The following is an 18,445-nucleotide window of genomic DNA, read 5'->3' as shown; positions in this document are numbered from 1 at the left end:
GTTTCTTTGTTCTATGATTCGCGATTGTTTCATGGAAAGATTCGTTCTTAATTGCGTTAGCATAATATAAATTATATTTGACCTTTCGTTTCTCGCGAAATCACCTTTTAGCATTATAGCTCGTAAAGCACGGTGACAAATATTGTTTCAACGCGATTGTTCAAGTCCTTCAGATAACTCATAACTCATCAGTAATTAATTGGTCGCTCATCTTATAAAAACTTAAAAGTATAAATAGTCTCAGGTCAACTCTACGTAAATGTGTTACGCTGAGTATAATATTTCACCTTTTAATTACACACAATTTTGATTCTATCTTTCCACAGCCGGCTGTCTAAGATTAAATCATTTGTGCTAAACTCAACACCAAATAACCGGGAATGGTCTCATCCGCATCATCCGATTGTTTGCCTTGAGAATACATAATACATCACCCTATCACTCAACGAAATTCATTGATTATTGGGCCACATCATCATCCTCTATGATGAATCCTGGCCATTACCCTTTCCCACCAACAAAATCCCAAGTAGAAGTAGTTTTCCGGCACACGCGGGGGTGTGGATATCGTATAGAACCCACCCTTGGTAGCAGCCTGTGCTAACTAACATTCCCGTCCCGTTCCCTCGAGATCTACAAACTGACATGGCGGGCGCCGTTGGTGGCCAATGACTGTTTCCTATTAGCAACGGCTCTTGTTTTGATGATCGTGATGTTTTATCTTTTCAGCGCATTCATGCATGCTGTTGATAAGGGAAACATTATTTGATCGTTGAAGCGTATGACCGGTTGTGTTGATAGGATATTACGGTTCTGTTCAGTAACGGAGAAGGACAACCATGGGTGGTCTCTCATGCTCATGCTCATGCTCATAGTGCTTGAACATTTTTCATATATCCGTGAGCAATGCTAATGCCCAAATAAAGGTCCTAGCAATAGTAGGGTGGACAGAAAAAAATCTATTGAAAAATTATCACTAAAGTGTCCAGAGTTTGTGGGTATTTCGAATATATGGGATCACTGCACCATGATTTCATTTATTATTTTATTTTAAAAGCTTGCTGTTATTTTAAAATTCGACATATATCTCGAAATCTACTAGCTGAACAATCCCCAACGAAATCTGTCTTTTTATATCAATTTTATTTTTTGTATTCTTCAATCCGGCTGAAACTTTTTTGGTGCCTTTGTTATGCCCAAAGAAGCCTTTTTGCATCATTAGTTTGTCCATATCATTTTCCATACAAATGTGGGTACTGTCCATACAAAAATGATATATTAAAAAAATCTGTATTTTTTGAGGAAATTTTGTGATCGATTTGGTGCCTTCGGCAAAGTTGTAGGTATGGATAAGTACTACATTGAAAAAAGAATGATTCAAGGAAAAAAATTGTTTTTTTTTTATAATTTCACTTTTTGTCACTAAAACTTGGTTTGCAAAAAACACGGCAAAAAATCTTTGGCCAAGTTTTGAATTTTTGAATCATCACATCATCACATCATCGCAAAAATTTTTCAACTTCATTTTTCGATGTAAAATAGAATTGGCAATCAAAAAGTACTTTAGTGAAATTATGGTAAAGTGCACCGTTTTCAAGTTTTAGCCATTTTTTGGTGACTTAATTTGAAAATAGTCGCAGTTATGCATTTTTTAAAATTGATGACCATGTTTGCCCACCTTTGAAAAAAAAATTTTTTTTTGAAGTGCTGAAAAAATCTCTCTATATTTTGCTTTTTAGAAATTTGTTGATGTGACCCTTAGTTGCTGAGATATTGCCATCAAAATGTTTAAAAATAGGAAAATTGATGTTTTCGAGGTCTCATTCAAACAACCCACCATTTTCTACTGATGATATCTCAGCAAGTAATGGTCCGATTTTCAATATTAGAGTATGAAACTTTCGTGAAATTTTCCGATCTTTTCAAAAACAATATTTTCATTTTTTTAAATCAAGACCAACATTTCAAAAGGGCCAAAAGTTCAATATTACGCCCTTTCGAACCTACATAGCTAAAACTTTGCCAAAGACACAAAATCGATCAAAAAATTCTTCCAAAAGATACAGATTTTTGAGTTTTCATGTATCATTTTTGTATGGACAGTAGCCAAATTTGTAAGGAATGTGATATGGACAAACTAATGATGCAAAATGGCTTCTTTGGGCACACCGAAGGCACCAAAAATGTTTCAGTCGGATTAAAAAATACCAAAAATCGAATTACCGAGATCTCACAGAATTGCTCAGCTGTGCCGTGAATTAAGAATTCACATGCACTTTTATTTGCTTTAGCTGTCTCGTGTTATTTGCAATAAAGTTTTCTCTTTAGCAGTCGTAAATCTAGCAATTACTCTGCCAAACTATCGACCCCGCAAAATTTACGTCAGTTGTCGCACGACCAGCCGTTAAAAACTGACACAATCTGCATCGAAAGTGCCACTACCAGACGGCACCTTTTTAATTTCTTCAGCGACTCTGACCCACGCGACATTTACGGCCACCGCGTGATTTCAGCAAACAACAAACCGCGCAAATGCAAATTCGGAACCATGCAAATCACTATTTGGATGACCCCGATATGCGCGAGGCTCCACGCGCGTTCTGCGTAACCGGTCGAAGGCCTGTTTTTAAGACCACGCGGTCGGTGGTGGCTATTGTATCGCGATTCGATTTACTTCATCACCGGATTCGTCATGGGATATTGTGCAGTCGGTATGGTTGTAATTCGGAGTACTATCGAACAGATGATCGGCAGCACTGTATGTTTTGGGCTCTCCATTGATCGACTCAAGATGAAAGGAACAAATCAATAAAGTTCGGTTTCGATCTTGCCGCGTGGGACTCCAGGGCCTGTCAACGGCTACAGTGTGGGGGTTTCAGGCTATTCAGCATTCATCGGCGTCGACGGGTTCGAATAAAAATGAAACTAATCGTCTATAATCGCCTGTATCGCTAATATCGAGACGGGGAGATCACATAAGCATACTTGGCCGAGCCGGCTGAACCGGTCGGTTTGGGGTAGCTCTAGCTGAGTGCATATCAAGTAGTTGCTTTCTTGAACCTGAAGAGTTGATGATACCTCTCCGGTTGACCAAGTTCGGATCGGTGTGGTGCGATGATTGAAATTGAAATGCAATATAAAAGTACAATCTTTAGCTGTGCTCTCGAGCAGCTGTTTAATTCGCTGCCGAGTTACGTAAGTGGTCCCGCAGATGATCGGTACAAATAACATTACATTAAGGAGACTGAGCGTGAGAGAGATCTCGGAGGAGACTGGATCCCGATCATTAGGGGAATGTTAGAACTATTAGAAATTATGGTACGCAATCTTACTAAATTGTACGGTCTGACAGAGTTCAGCATTTTAATCCAAAGCATGTGGTTTCGAGCTAGGGAGGGGGTTTATTTGATAAAAATGAAAACAATTTCTAGCTAGGTTTTTTCCATTTTTTTTTTAGAGAAATGGAGAAATTTCCTGCGAAATAATTTTTAATATTTTAGTACAGAAAACTGATAATACTAATAGTAGAGAAAATCATAAGAACTTCGCTTGTTTAACATTCCAACGCCCAAGGCTCCAAAAAAGTTTGAACGGTAACTTCAACTCGCTGGTTCGTTTTAAAAAAGGTGGAACGCTGTTTTCAGTCGCAAAAAATACAGATTTGTTCAAATCAGGTTCTGCAAAATTCAAGGATAATCTAGACATTCTTACAAATCACTGGAAACAAGAATCGTTCCGATTGGTTGAGTAATGCCCGAGATCCACCCGAGCAGGGCTAAATAAACGGGAGTACCAAATTTAAGTATTACATGGGCATATAACAGGGACCAAAATGTGCCCTTGGTAGCCCAGTAATAGATGGTTAAATATCATGAAATCATACCAAAGTCTTGTATGTGGAAGGGCACAACAATACCAAACCATGTTATTTCAATGGTAAAATAATACCACAAAATAAAACCATTTCAATACCAAGTTGAGGTCTTCTGGATTTTTGAACATTGCTTGAATACCAAAACTTGGTATTGCCATGGTTTTATTTTTAGGTATTCCCGCGCCCTTGGAAAATCAGATTTTGGTATTTGGTATTTTGGGTATATCAAAAATGTTTAAAATCAAGTTTGAAATTTTCGGTTTTCCATGAAGGCATTCGCTTTGAGACATCCAAATTGTTCAAAATTTTCCCATAGTTTCTGAGGAATTTGGTAAAATACTGTAATACCAAAAGAATACCAAAATGTGGTGTCCGCCCATTGACAAATCCTGCAATTTTGCAATATAAAAACAATACCTTAAATTGGTATGATACCAAATTTTGCACTTGCATAATCCTTAAGACAAATTTTAAAGGGTTCAGAAATACCAAAATTTTCTATTGATACCAGAGAAAGGTATTATTACACATTTCTCTTGTTATTTACCCATGCTCGGGCAGCGAGTTGAAGTTACCGTTCCACTAATTTTGGGAGGCTTGGGCGCCCGTGTAAGTTGGACATGCGTTGGGCGTTCCAGTGTTAAAAAGACAGTTATCATCTAAAATTGCTATTAAATTGATTTAGAAATTAGTTTTACTATTGTAAATTAGAACTATATCAACCAGTCCTACTATGATGCATTCGATAAATTTCGATCAGGTTTGAAGGAGTTATGCAAACAAAACATTCATGTTTGAAAAACTGCTAGGATTATTACTAAGATTTAGATCAATGATTGAATTATAAACACATAAATAATTTGTCTCATTCAGTAATTTATTTTGATTGAAAAGACTTAAACCCGGTAGTGACGGCAGCGAGAGATAACATTCATTTGATCACATATTGTTACAGCTGATAACTTTTTCGCCTCAAACGTTTATTGTGATGGAAATTGGATCAATCCGTCGTCGGCTGAGGGTATGTGGAAGGTCTCACCACCCTTTTTTTCTCAATAATAAATAAATACTGGACACATTATCTTGCCCACAAACAACTGGCTGGTGGCCTGGATTTCCGACGAGTCGACGTTACGTAACAACCGTGGCGGCGATGATGATGAGCGGTTTGGAATGACGACGGCTATATTACTGGGAAGAGAGCGCTTTTCGCTATGGAAATTTGCAATCTGGCCAAGGGGATCAAACGCTGGCAAGGTAAGGCTATCAAGGGGGACTGCAGACTGCTGCTCCAAACAGGTGGATCGCGGTGGCGATTTATCTTGTTTTGCCACCACCACAACCACTTCGAGGGATACGATTTGAAAGGCGCAAATGCTACGGATTAGTACATAAAATTTGAAACAGACTTGAGAAGCGAACGGGCCACTGTTTGTTTAATTAGGTTAGTTTAGGATGCTACACTGCATGGAAATTGATTTATTTCAAATAAAAAGCGGTTGACTTCTGAAGGTTTCCATCACTTTTTATTCGATTTTCATCAATCTTAGCCTTTAGGCAAGCACCATATTAACTGTGCATTCTTCCCACACACTGTTGAGCTGGAATCCGGTCGGACAATTTCCAGCACTATCCGGACTGGTTACGCAGAGACACGATTTCCTACACTTCAGTTTGGCAATCGATGGACAGTACTTTTTCGAATCTTCATCCTGTTGGCCGTTGATAGCGCCGATTAGAACAGCCACTAGCACGAGACAGAACAAAACTTTGTTCATTGTGTCTTTCCTTGACGACTTTGCACTTTTGAATGCTGCGACGAGTCAAATCTCCGGTTATTTGTATGTGCATTGTGAACAAAGTTTTTATTGACAGGTCAAATAGCAAAAATAACACTGTACTGCAAGTTTTCTTGATAGTTAGCAATATTCTGCAATTGGTCTTTCATTAAAAAAAAAATGTTTGTTACTCTGTGTGATTATCAACTCACGCGGCTAGCGCTAATAAACAAACTGCTGTGTGCAGATTAGTGAAACACGTGAGCATTGGTAGTGAGTTATTCCACTCACTTGCTAAGTAGCTTACTCAGAGCCAACAGCAAGTCATCAAGGATATTATCATTTTTGCTTTACACTAAAAGGCAAAGGTTTTGAAAATTGAAGGTAGTTTTTTGAACATTTTTGTTACCCCCATTAAAAATGTAAAAAACGCCAAAATATTTCTTAGTTTTTAAAGCCTTCGGAGCGAGTCCACGAACAAGGTCTTATACCCCTTTGTATGAGACGTCGTTTGGTCCACATCAATCTTGCTGAATTTGTCAGGGGATGTTTTTACTCATAAAACTATCATCTGGGCCTTATATGAGCATTCCAGGTCAACGAGAAGTGGGGCAAATCACACAATGTTTAAAGGTTTAAAAACGTTAAAAATTTTTAAAAAAGACTGTAACTAAGGCAAAGTGCAATGAAATTTAAAAATTCAAAATGCTCCTAAAAGGACTTCAAACATGCAACAAAAGCGTAAAAATATCACAGTTTTCAAACTCAATTACGAATTTTGAAATCTAATTGAATTTTGCATAAGTTACAGCCCTTTCAAGATTTTTGACGTACACCCAGAACTGGGCATCGGCATACGAGAGGATAAAGAGCACGATTCGGTAGTAAAATGGTACTGTGTGCGGACGGAGAGGATAAATCCCGAAATTACCGAGAGTACTTTACTCATGGTTCATTTTCCAAAAAAGTTCATCTATCAAAAAAAAAAAGTACCGGTACCGAGACTCGAACCCAAGATCTTCGGCATATTGAACCGTGCCTTTGCCGTATGGGCCACCATGGTTCGGTGACTTAATGGCGGTCGTTTGTCCATATAAGCCACTCATAGGATGAACTGTTCCAATGAACGAATGAACACGCGAGAGGACTATACTCTCGCAATATAGCACTTTCCTCACGTTTATTTTCGTGAGGACTATCCCCTCGTTCTTTAACTTTGGGTGTATTTGCACCTTAGATGGTGTGAATAGGTCAGGAATAATAAATTATATGTTGATCTACAATCTTAAGGTGAATATTATTTTTCTTCCCGAATCCGAGATCGAACTTCATTTCCAATTAAGTTGAATTTGAGTGTTATACACTCAACCCCCGGTGGTTGGTCACTTTTTCGTTTGACACTTTTTAAGTTTGTACTAGAGAGCCTGGAGCTTATAAGAGAACGGTCATGCTCGATTGGTACCTCCGTTTGACAGCTCTCGTGCTTCGATTGTTACTTTTGGTTTGAGATGACCGTTCGCTAATAAGCTCCAGGCTCTCTAGTTTGTACCCCATTGGTTGGTCAAAGTCAAGCTAAAAAGTGACGCACACTATCAAAACAAACGTTTGGTGATGTGTGTGAACTCCGTGTAAAAGGGGTGTCAAACTAAAAAGTGACCCCGTTCGTTTGACAACAGTTGGTGTCAAACCATCGGGGTTTGAGACTTAACAATCTGGTAGTTCGGAATGTTTTTTTAAAAAATTTTGAATCCCGGACTGAAGGTCCGCTCACGTCGAGGTAATGAAACTGAGTGATTTATTAGAAGCAAAATGAAATTATACAGAGGCCTGCGCTAGTCCCTAAAGTCCCTACGCAGGCAGGAATGCTGGCTGGGTGCTGAGTTGCTGGTGGTGTCCGATGCCGTTGCTCATGCCGTCGTCGATCAACAGGAAGTGTCGGGTGACACTGTGCTGACCTAGCCTTCTCGAAGAGTCTCCAACGCTGTTGCTAGCTGCTGCTGCTGACGATTGAGCTCTTCCAGTTGCTCAAATATCGCAGGTCCAGGTTGTTTCGTAACTGCTCCCTCATGAAGTTCGGAGCGTCCCGATCCGCGATGGTCTAAAAGAATTTTAGCAACTGCGAACACGATGAACAAAATGATGATGTACGTTACTGATAATCCACCAATTACCGTCCAAATCTGTAGCTTGAGGTGATACTGTTCGAGAAAAACGTGGTCTAACTTTTTCCTGTTTCCCAAGGTTTCGTTGTTGATCGAAGAGATGTCCAATCTTTGCTTGTAAGTCCAGTTAGCATTAAAGTTGTGGAATGCTCCGTAGATTATGTTGCTTTCACGGGTGATCTCTTCATTCTGGTATGTTTGATTGTTAAATGTGATTGAACAATTGATGAATTCAATGACGAAGTTTCCACTAAGAGTTCGATTATCTGGTCCGCAGTTCGTTTGAAGCATGCCGTTCCAGGAATTTTGTATCAGAAGTGCTTTTTCGGAGATAAGCATTTGGGTTGTATCATTGAAAAATGTCGCATTACATCTGGACTGTGTTCCAAATATCAGCGGATAAATGCAAGTGTCTTGTATTTTCTCAAGATACGTTAGTTTCTGAACAAACTCGTCTGGATGGTTTGTTGTGTATAGTGTGGAACCGTCTTTGATGAAAAATTCCGGGTATCCAAAGATGATTTGGTTTTTGTGGGCCAACGGGTAGACTTGAATTATTGGAACAGTTTTGCTGAATAGTCGGGGAACGTGAAGGATGTATAGCAACAATTCCTTGTTGACAGCGAATTTCGGGGTCACATGCTGGAGGGCTTCATCTGGAAGATCCGAGTTGACTCCCTCTTCTATCAGTAAGGATCGGATAAATGTTAACTCTTGGGCGTTTAACAGTCTGTTCGCGATTATGGAATTCTTTGATAGAATTATGGCGTCCTGAATGTCCTCCAATACCTTATTCATCATGTCGATATTGGTGATGGTGACGAGGATGGAAATCTCGTTCTGTACTTCGTTTGTTGCCAGTGTATTGATGATTTGGGAGATGCTGGATGTGATTTCAGCAATCTTTTTGTTGAATCGGTTGTTAACGTCGACTTGGTTATTGTTTTCAGTAATCAGCTCGTTCATGGTGCTGTTGATAATGCGAAGATCCTGGGCGTCCGGTGAGCCAGCGAGCCATTTCCATGCCGTACCTAAGCTGTCCCATCTTTTTTGCCTGTGCTTTACTACAGGTTTGATTTGCATTAGGTTGCTATATAATATTTTAAATTTTTGTTTAGCTATTTGCCCTAAAGGGTTCTTGCTAGCTGAACTGCTATAAAATGTTGTAGCCAAATAATCCACTGATTCTTGGATAGCTGAGAGATTGATGGGGTGTATAATTTTCAAAGTGCCACTTTGTAATTTACAATTTCTGAGTTCCGTTAAGAGAATTGGATCCTCATTCAAATTTCGTATCGTCAAATGAGAAGTAGTGACAAAAACCATGATGAGAGTTAAGTTGATGAAAATCGAGATTGGGTAGTACATCTGCAAAAAAGAGTATTATTAGAGTTTTCGTTTCCGTTTTAATTTGGATTTATGAAGTTTTATGTTTCTGCAATCTATGAAAGTTTTTCTCCTGTTCTCTCTAACTTTCTGTTTTTTGTATTTTTGGCGTTTTTTGTTTCTAATCCCTTGAAGTTTGTTGTACACTGATTCATTTGTGTCTAAATGTGGTTCATGCTCTCTACTTTTATTGCGATAATCGTTAGTTTTCTTTTGTTGTTGTTCTAGTTTCAAAATCAACTCGTCAAAAATTGCGTTTCTATTTTCTAATATTGTTTCTAAATTCAAGGGTCTCTCTTCCCCTTCTTTAATTCCGAAAAAAACCTCTATCGGTTTAAGTTTGGTTACGGAATGAATCGTTGTGTTGTATAATGATGTTGCTAATTTGTAGATCTCTTTATCTGAGAGATCTTCAAATTTCTGCTTCATGCAGAGGAATATTTCCGAAAGTGTTCTATGGAAAATTTCGACAATCCCATTGACTTGGCTAGTGTCACTGGGTGTGTAGTAAGTTTCACAATTTAACCGATGCAGAAGGCCTCGGATCTCCGTAGATCTCAATGCAGGTTCGTTATCGCTAACTAACATGCATGGAGTTCCGTACGATGTGATAAGCTTCAAAATGGCTTTTTTAAGATCTGGTATTGACCGGGATTTTATTGGGATGATGATAGCAAATCTGGATAGTTTATCTACGGCGGATAGGAAAAGGTTTGGTCTAGATTCAAAAACATCGATATGAACTATATCGAGAGGTTTTTTTGGGATGGGAGTATCTGCGAATTTGATCTTGTATGGGTTTCGCTCATATTTGTTTTCAAGACATGTTTCACAAAGGTTTATGTGAGACGTAATCTTTTTCTTCATTTGAGGAAAATAGAATTTTCGGATGATGCTGGTATGGTTCTCATCAATGCCTCGATGAGCCCTTTCATGGGTTGTCTTGATTACCAACTCTTGTTCCTCTATTGTTTTTAAGTCCTGTAAAAGAGATTGTGTTAGCTTTATTTTGAATGTTTTAGCCCTTGAAAAGTAATTTTTAAATGTAACCTGCAGAGTATTTATGATACTCTCAGGGCATAGTATACCATTTATTCTTGTGGGGTGCATTTTTTCTCGAAACAATCTTATGCAGAAGGGAACTCCAAAATTAATTCTCGTAACAGTTCTTCGATGTATACCGGGGAATATTTCTTCATAAATCTCTTCGTCTTGCTCCCCTATTTTAAGAATGATCTGAGATTTGAAATAATTTAGAGGCAATTCAGTCATGGGGATGTAGTCTCCATCGTCTGAATCCGCAGAATGTACCGTCGCGTCATCTGATGTTGAATCGCTCTGATCGTTAACATTTACTTCCAGTTCTCTACTGTTACTTGGAATTCTGGAAAGTCCGTCGGCAACGACATTTTGGTTACCAGGGCGATATTTTACATGTGCTTCATATTCTTTCATGCGAACTGCCATGCGGCTGAGCCTGCCAGTTTTATCCTTGAGGTCGATGGCATACGTTAGTGGTTTATGGTCCGTGAAAAGTGTGAATTGTCTGCCGAATAAATATGGTCGGAAGTATTTGCAACCCCATTCCATAGCAAGTAGTTCTTTTTCAATAGTAGAATAGTTTTCTTCAGTTTTAGAGAGTGTGCGGGAAGCAAATGCGATCGGTCTATCTTGACCAACCGGACCTTGAGATAAAACTGCTCCTATAGCGTAATTCGACGCGTCTGTCGTAAGAATAAACGGTTTTTCGAAATCTGGGTAAATCAGTACCTGGCTGCTGGTCAGTATTGATTTACACTTTTCAAATGCTTCAAGAAAAGGCTTGGTGTAAGTAATAGATTCTCCTTTTCTGAGACAGCTTGTCAGAGGTTTTGCTATTTTAGCAAAATCTTTGATGAACTTTCTGTAGTAACCCATCACTCCCAAAAATCCTTTTAATTCTTTTTCGTTTTTGGGTATAGGCCAATTAGAAATAGTTGCAATTTTTTCGGGATTTGGTTTTACACCCTCAGGCGTTACCACATGTCCCAGAAATGCCACCTCTTTACGAAGAAATTCGCTCTTATCGAGCTGAATTTTCATATTGGCTTTCGCAAGCGACTCAAAAACGCTTTTAAGGTTCTGAATTTGTTCTTGAAGGCTCGTTGAGAAAACTATGATGTCGTCCATATAGACGAGACATCTTTTCCCAATATGTTCACGTAGAATGTTATCCATAACACGTTGGAACGTGGAAGGCGCATTTTTTAAGCCAAATGGCATTCTGACGAACTCGTAATGTCCGCTATCTACGTTGAACGCAGTTTTTTGTATGTCTCTTTCGTTCACCTCGATTTGGTGAAATCCAGAGGCCAAATCTAGGGTTGAAAAATACATACATCGCCCTAGCTTGTCAAGTATATCCGTAATGTTAGGAATTGGATAGCGGTCACCTACGGTTTTTTCGTTGAGCTTTCTATAATCCACAACTAGTCGCCATTTCTTTTGGCCTGAAGCGTCAATCTTTTTTGGGACAATCCAAATGGGTGACGACCATGGGCTAATTGAGGGACGAATAATTCCTTGATTTAACATGGAGTCGATTTGTTTACGTACTTCTTCTTTGTGGAAATAAGGGTATCGGTACGTTTTCGTATATACCGGAAGTTCATCTGATGTGTTAATCTTATGCTTGATTGCATTGGTAAAACTAAGTTTTTGTCCTTCAAGAAAGAAAATGTCTTGGAAGGACTGGATCAATTTCGAAATTTGTTTTTTCTCTTCCTGGTTTAGGTGATCTAGTCTTAATTGCTCAAAAAGTTTATTTTTGTTTGGTTTGAATATTGGACTTTTCATTTCAAAATTGTTTATTCCGAAATCTAGGAGCCCACCAATGTTCAGGTTCTGTTCATTGGTATTACCATTATGAACGAGGATATTAGTTTTTCTATCTTGATATGAATACACCCCAGACAGTATGAAAATGTTAGGTGCTATAGGTAGGTCATTTTCTACTAAAAAATCACCATTTTCTTGAACTGTTGGAACCGAAACTATGTTGGTCTCGTTTGCGTTTAAGATAATGCTATCGGGTAGCTTTTTATTGAGGGGAATGATGGTGTCTCCGATTTTTAGTGAATTCGAACCTGTATCAATTATAGCATTGATTGATCGAAGGGTTTCAAATCCTATAAGTCCATCAAAGAAATTATGAAATTTAAATAAAAAGAATTTTTGTGGTGATAAGTTTTTAAAGAATTTTTCGAAAGGGTTGAAGCGTGTATAATTGCTTACATTGTAACTTCCACTAATATTTTTTATTTTATGGTTTGTTCCTAGAGCAATTGCATGCTTCGGTACAATATCTGGATTAATGTAATTTTTATTCGCACCAGTGTCTATTAATAGCCGAATTTTTCCAAAATTGTTTGATTTTATTTCGTAGTAGGGGAGGAAATTATTAGTTAGGTTTCGTTCTCCAATTCGTCCGTTAAACAAAAATTTAGATCTTCGACTTCCTCAGGTGTTTGTTCTACTTCTTCTTCTGTTTGAATTTCTTCAGGAGCTTCATGATAATTTACGCCACCTTGTCTTTGTGGATAAGGCCACCGATTTTGTCTAGTTTGGGTCGATGGGTCGGCTTTTATTTGAAGAAGCTGGGGTTTCGATTGAGGAAACGATGGTTTGAAAAAAGGTTTGGATGGCCCTGGTTGAGAATACGATTGTAATGGTATTTGTTGATTGTTTGGTGTTGTAGATTGGGAAAATGAATTATATTTGACAACTGGGCCATATTTATGAGATGTAATTTTATGGCTATGGGTCGTCGTTCTCAAGCGTTGTTTTTTTCTTTGATTTGCGTTAAATTGATCAAGTGTATTCTGATAAGCTTCTAGCAATGATTTAGGCTGGGATGTTCTAGTTAATGTTGAATATGGGTCATTAAGCCCATCGATAAATGAGTTCATAATCATGTTCTCATAATTTCCGGTTAGTGTTCTGGCACAACTTTCCAATTCTCGATCTATAGATATTTTGGCGGTAATGTCAGAGAGTAATTCTCTGCATTCTTTGTAAAATTGGACAATGTCTTTTGCTCCTTGCTCCAGGTATGAAATGTTTGTGACGAGAGTGCTCAAGTCTCTCTTGTCTCCTAATTGATCAATGAGCGCGGTTTTTATGGCTTCCCAATCGGTAGGGATGTGGTTCGCCACTAAAACATTGTTTGCTTCATCCAAAATTTTGTCACGAATAACACTGATCCATAGTGGCCATGCCCTTTTTCGGTCTCTCTCGGATGGGCAGTCTTCAGAAGCAAATTTTACTTTTTCTTCTACAGACCGGATCCAAGTAGCAAGTGTTTTTGGGTCCCCATGATAGGGTACGATCATTTTAATAGCATCTGGAATTTTTGAAGCTTTGAAATTATTTTCAGGTATTGGCATTTCTACTGCAGCTTCGAGGTCATCAGAAGGATCCCCGAATAATTCGTTTTCATTACGACCTTGTAACTCGACAATTTCCAATCGTTGCCGCTCTAAATCTTCACGAAGTTTGTCTAAAGCAGCTTGAATCTCTTCCGCCATTTTACGTGTTAGCATAAAATCACGACTGAGAAAATAATTTTGAAAAAGCGATTTAAAAATTAATTTTATAAATACAATTTTGCTCCTCTTCTGATTTCGTTACACTATTTCGTTTTGATTAATTTTTCACTCACTTTTCTTCTGTTTTCGTTAAACACAGATTTTGATTAAATTTTTCTTTAAACACGACCAAGATGATAATTTTTGAAAAAGCAAAAAAAAAGAAAATCTTGCAGCTAAATTTGACACAGTTTCTTTCTCCTAAAGCGGCTTCACTTCTATTTCCGAAAGAATTTATTATACTATTATATTTTCTCACTCACCGCTAATCCTTGATGTTCCTTCAAAGATGGGTTCCTTCCGGGTGAGTTGTAGGTTCTTCGCTCCGATCGGTGGTGTGTAATCGCGAAATCCAAGTCCGATATCCCCTCGGTTGCGTTCTCCGTTCGCCAGTATTCTGCCGGTGCTGGTCCCGCCGCTGAATTTCACTAATCACTCTTTCCGGGTGAGCTGTAGGTTCTCTGCTCCGATTGGTGGCGTGCAATCACGAAATCTAAGTCCGATATTCTCACGGTTGCGTTCTCCAATCACTAGTATTCTTCCGGTGCTGGTCCCGCTGTTAAATTTCACTAATCACTCGCGCACTCCACGGGCAGACCACGACTGCGCCACTTAACAATCTGGTAGTTCGGAATGTTTTTTTAAAAAATTTTGAATCCCGGACTGAAGGTCCGCTCACGTCGAGGTAATGAAACTGAGTGATTTATTAGAAGCAAAATGAAATTATACAGAGGCCTGCGCTAGTCCCTAAAGTCCCTACGCAGGCAGGAATGCTGGCTGGGTGCTGAGTTGCTGGTGGTGTCCGATGCCGTTGCTCATGCCGTCGTCGATCAACAGGAAGTGTCGGGTGACACTGTGCTGACCTAGCCTTCTCGAAGAGTCTCCAACGCTGTTGCTAGCTGCTGCTGCTGACGATTGAGCTCTTCCAGTTGCTCAAATATCGCAGGTCCAGGTTGTTTCGTAACTTGAGTACTGCCTTTAACATTACCATTATTCCTTCACTGCCTTTAAAATTGTTTTGGGATTATATTTGAGTTAAGCAATCCAAATTAAGAAAACGATGTTATTTTGTCATTGAGTCACCTGAAGTGAATATTCAACTAGGATTTTTGATAATCAAGACTGGTCTTTTAAATACAATAATTCTAAAGCTGCAAAAAATCAATATGGGTTACATTTTTACTCAAATTCAAAAGTATTAATTTGTTGATTTGGAAGAAAATATTTTCTAATAACAGTAAGCTTCAGCAAATTAGGGTTTAAAATCACTCAAGCAACCAAAACACACCACACTTTAGCCACACAGATGCAACCTTCACCCAGTAATGCGCAAAATGTCGAAATTGTCCAAATTAGCTCAATCAACGCCAATCAAAGGGAGCTCCACGCCGATGCCCAACACCATCATCATCAACCATCTTAGACCTCCATCATTACCCAATAGGCCGTTGACTCACAACACTGCGATGATCCTCGCCGCTGATATCTACGCTCCAATCTATTTTCGCACCAAGAGGCGAAAATCATCACCAAATAACCGCGCAATTTCACTCACCGTCCTACAACTGCACCCAACTTTGAGTTTTTATGGAAGAGCCCATGCGTGGTCAAAGGCCACCCCTCGCGAATTTTGCGGTTCGCTGGGCATCAGCTCTTCATCATGATCATCATCACTCACGATCAGCCGAAATTGCTCGCAGAAGCTTTCGGTAGGAAATCCACCCCATTTGATTGTTGATGGTGGCAACATGCGGGGCGCGGGAGCAATTATTGTATTTTACAATTTGTTAGCCATTGCAGCAGTCACAACAAATATACACATTCATTGATGAGTCTGATGGGACACGGTGGGTGAAGTTGTGGGTAAAATTGTTGAGTATTTTAAATACACTGAAAATCCTCAACTAGACCATCTAAAATTAAAAAAAGTGATTCGATTATCCAAAGTGAAAAAAGGCTTTCGGATAATCGAATGATTTGATCAATATAAGTTTTTTGCGAGGACTTCAGATAATCGATTGTAGATTGTATTCATAATTAGCTGGAATATCAAACCACTAAATCCTTTAATGATGCCCACCGAATGCGCACACAGTGCGCCACTGCGACCACATTTGGCCATTTATTTGATTTTTCTTGGCCGTTTCTGTTTTCCCTCATACCCTCCCCTGCTGGCTCTGTTGGCTCTGACCGACTGCCGTGCCGAGAAATGCTGACCAGGGCAGTAGTGTGCATTTTTTCGCGAGCGCGCACAAGAAGCGCAGCAAACTATGTTATGCAAAGATGAGCTAATCTCCAAAGATCTGATTTTTTTGTGTTTCTCGGACTCTGACATTCTGTCTCGTTCTCTCTTGCAGAGCTTATATCATGATACCATCGTCCTACTACCAGCCACCGCACTCGGCACAGCAGTACGCGGCTTATGTGAACGACCAGGACAACCACGGCGGCAACAACAACCAAGCTGTGCAGGCTTACTCGCATGGTGAAACCGGCAACAGCAGCCCATCAGCTGCAGCGGCGCCCCCCAGTGGTGCATCGGCTCCGTTGAAGACCCCCGGAGTGGTCTACGCAGCGGTACCTTCCTCAACGCCGGCTCCCCCGCGACCGCATCACACTCCAGCTGCAGCTGACGCGTACTCCGTCTCGCAGAACGCCGAACCCGCGATATATTTCAACCACAACCATCTGGCTCAACCGACTTCCGGAGTCCAGTACAGCTACTCGCCAGCCAAGCCTTCCATTCAGATCCACCACGAAGTCCGATCCAGCTATCCCTCGTTGGCCCAGCCAAACAACGGAATCCTCAACTACCTTGGCGTACAACACAAAGCCCCCACGAGTCTTCTTGATTCCTACGTCCCCAGTGCCCTCCAGTTCACTCCCCTCAAGCAGTACCAATATCCGACCAAACCCGCCGTTCCGGTTCAGGTCTACCACCATCCGTACCACCGTCACCCCCAGCATCACTACCCACCCCAGACTCAACAACCCCACCAGTTCTACCAACCCTCCTACCCGGTTCCCCACCACTCGACCTACCCAATCTACCAACCCCCGCAGCAGCTTCACTTCCAGCAACCCCAGCCAACTCCAACGGCCATATCTCACATCCCGGCGGCATCCTCCCTCTACAACACCATCGCGTACTCGGTCCCGCTGGCGCACACCCAAACGGCCACCCAGTACAAGCGGTCCCCGGCCCTCGAGAGTGTCGCCGGATTCAAGCCATCGGTGCCGCAACGCACGAAGCTGCAACCGGCTGCTGGGAAGGTGAACTAACGTTTCGCAAAACTTACCGAATAAGAAGCCTAATTTATATACGATACGATAAGATTAACCGTTTAGTTTCGAGACGATGTACGAAAACGCCCGAATAACTCCATACGAACGAGAAACTTCGCAGTTACCTTTCACTAATCACGAAATCATAACAAGTTAGATGTTCGAAATGTGGTGAAATAAAACCGTCCACTAGAGTTACAGTGAAAACAAAAAATCAGACAATTGTAAATATTTTACTACGGAATGTTTAAATAAAACTACAAAATGAACCTGTCCTACTTTATTATCCGAAACCTCCGATTTGGCTCAAGTGCTTTTCTGCTTCCTTGAGCAAAAAAATATACCAGAATTTTGTTATTTTTGGTCAATACGGTCGATTTTTGATAATTATTATCAAGAGTACAATATTTTTCTACATTTTTTCATGTTATGGGAGATTCAATATTAATTTTTAAACAACATGAAACAGACTTGGGACCAACCGAATTCAACTAATGTGGGGTTGCAGCAAAATATTTGCTTTTCTTTTGGGGTCGCTGAACTCAAATATGAGCATAACAATTGGTCTCAGTGACCTCCTAAGTAACATAAAAACCTATCAGACAAAACCAACATTAAAACCACCTAGTCATAGCAACCTCCGTAGAACATCGATACACCACTCTTAAAACCCAAAAGAGCCTCCGTAAAAGGTTGTTACGGCCTATTTAGAAAATCTTCATAGGAGATCAAGGATTTACATCTGAGCAATTCTCTTAGGTTTCGGTCATTCGATTTTTTTGTATTTTTTAATCCGGCTAAAACTTTTTTGGTGCCTTTGGTATGCCCAAAGAAGCTATTTTGCATCGTTAGTTCGTTCATATAATTTTCCATACAAATATGACAGCTCCATACAAAAATGATATGTGAAAATTCAAAAATCTGTTTCTTTTGAAGGATTTTTTTTTTGATCGATTTGGTGTCTTCGGCACAGTCCTCTGTGATGAATCCTGGCCATTACCCTTCCCCACTAACAAAACCCCAAGTAGAAGTAATTTTCCGGCACACGCGGGGGTGTGGATATCGTATAGAACCCAACCTTGGCCTGTGCTAACTAACATTCCCGTCCCATCCCCTCGAGATCTACAAACTGACATGGCGGGCGCCGTTGGTGGCCAACGACTGTTTTCTATTCGCACCGGCTCTAGTTTTGATGATCGTGGTGTTTTATCTTTTCAGCGCATTCATGCATGCTGTTGATAAGGGAAACATCATTTGATCGTTTAGGCGTATGACCGGTTGTGCTGATAGGATATTACGGTCCTATTCAGCAACGGAGAAGGACAACCATGGGTG

General features: G+C 40.0%; 1 protein-coding gene across 1 annotated transcript in view; it reads left to right on the top strand.

The window, feature by feature from the left end:
• The window catches only part of LOC120417124 (uncharacterized), a 70,356-nt gene extending 52,977 nt beyond the window's left edge, over positions 1 to 17,379 (top strand). The window contains exon 5 of the mRNA XM_039579101.2: positions 16,183 to 17,379. Coding sequence (XP_039435035.1) covers positions 16,183 to 17,107 — 925 coding nt within the window. The 3' untranslated portion in view covers positions 17,108 to 17,379. The remainder of the gene's footprint in view (positions 1 to 16,182) is intronic.
• The last annotated feature ends 1,066 nt before the right edge of the window (positions 17,380 to 18,445 follow it).

The sequence above is a fragment of the Culex pipiens genome, chromosome 3 (assembly GCF_016801865.2).
Source record: "Culex pipiens pallens isolate TS chromosome 3, TS_CPP_V2, whole genome shotgun sequence".
NCBI classification, from domain to species: Eukaryota; Metazoa; Arthropoda; class Insecta; order Diptera; family Culicidae; genus Culex; species Culex pipiens.
Note: the sequence above shows the minus strand (reverse complement) of the source record. Positions and strands in the feature narration are given on the sequence as shown.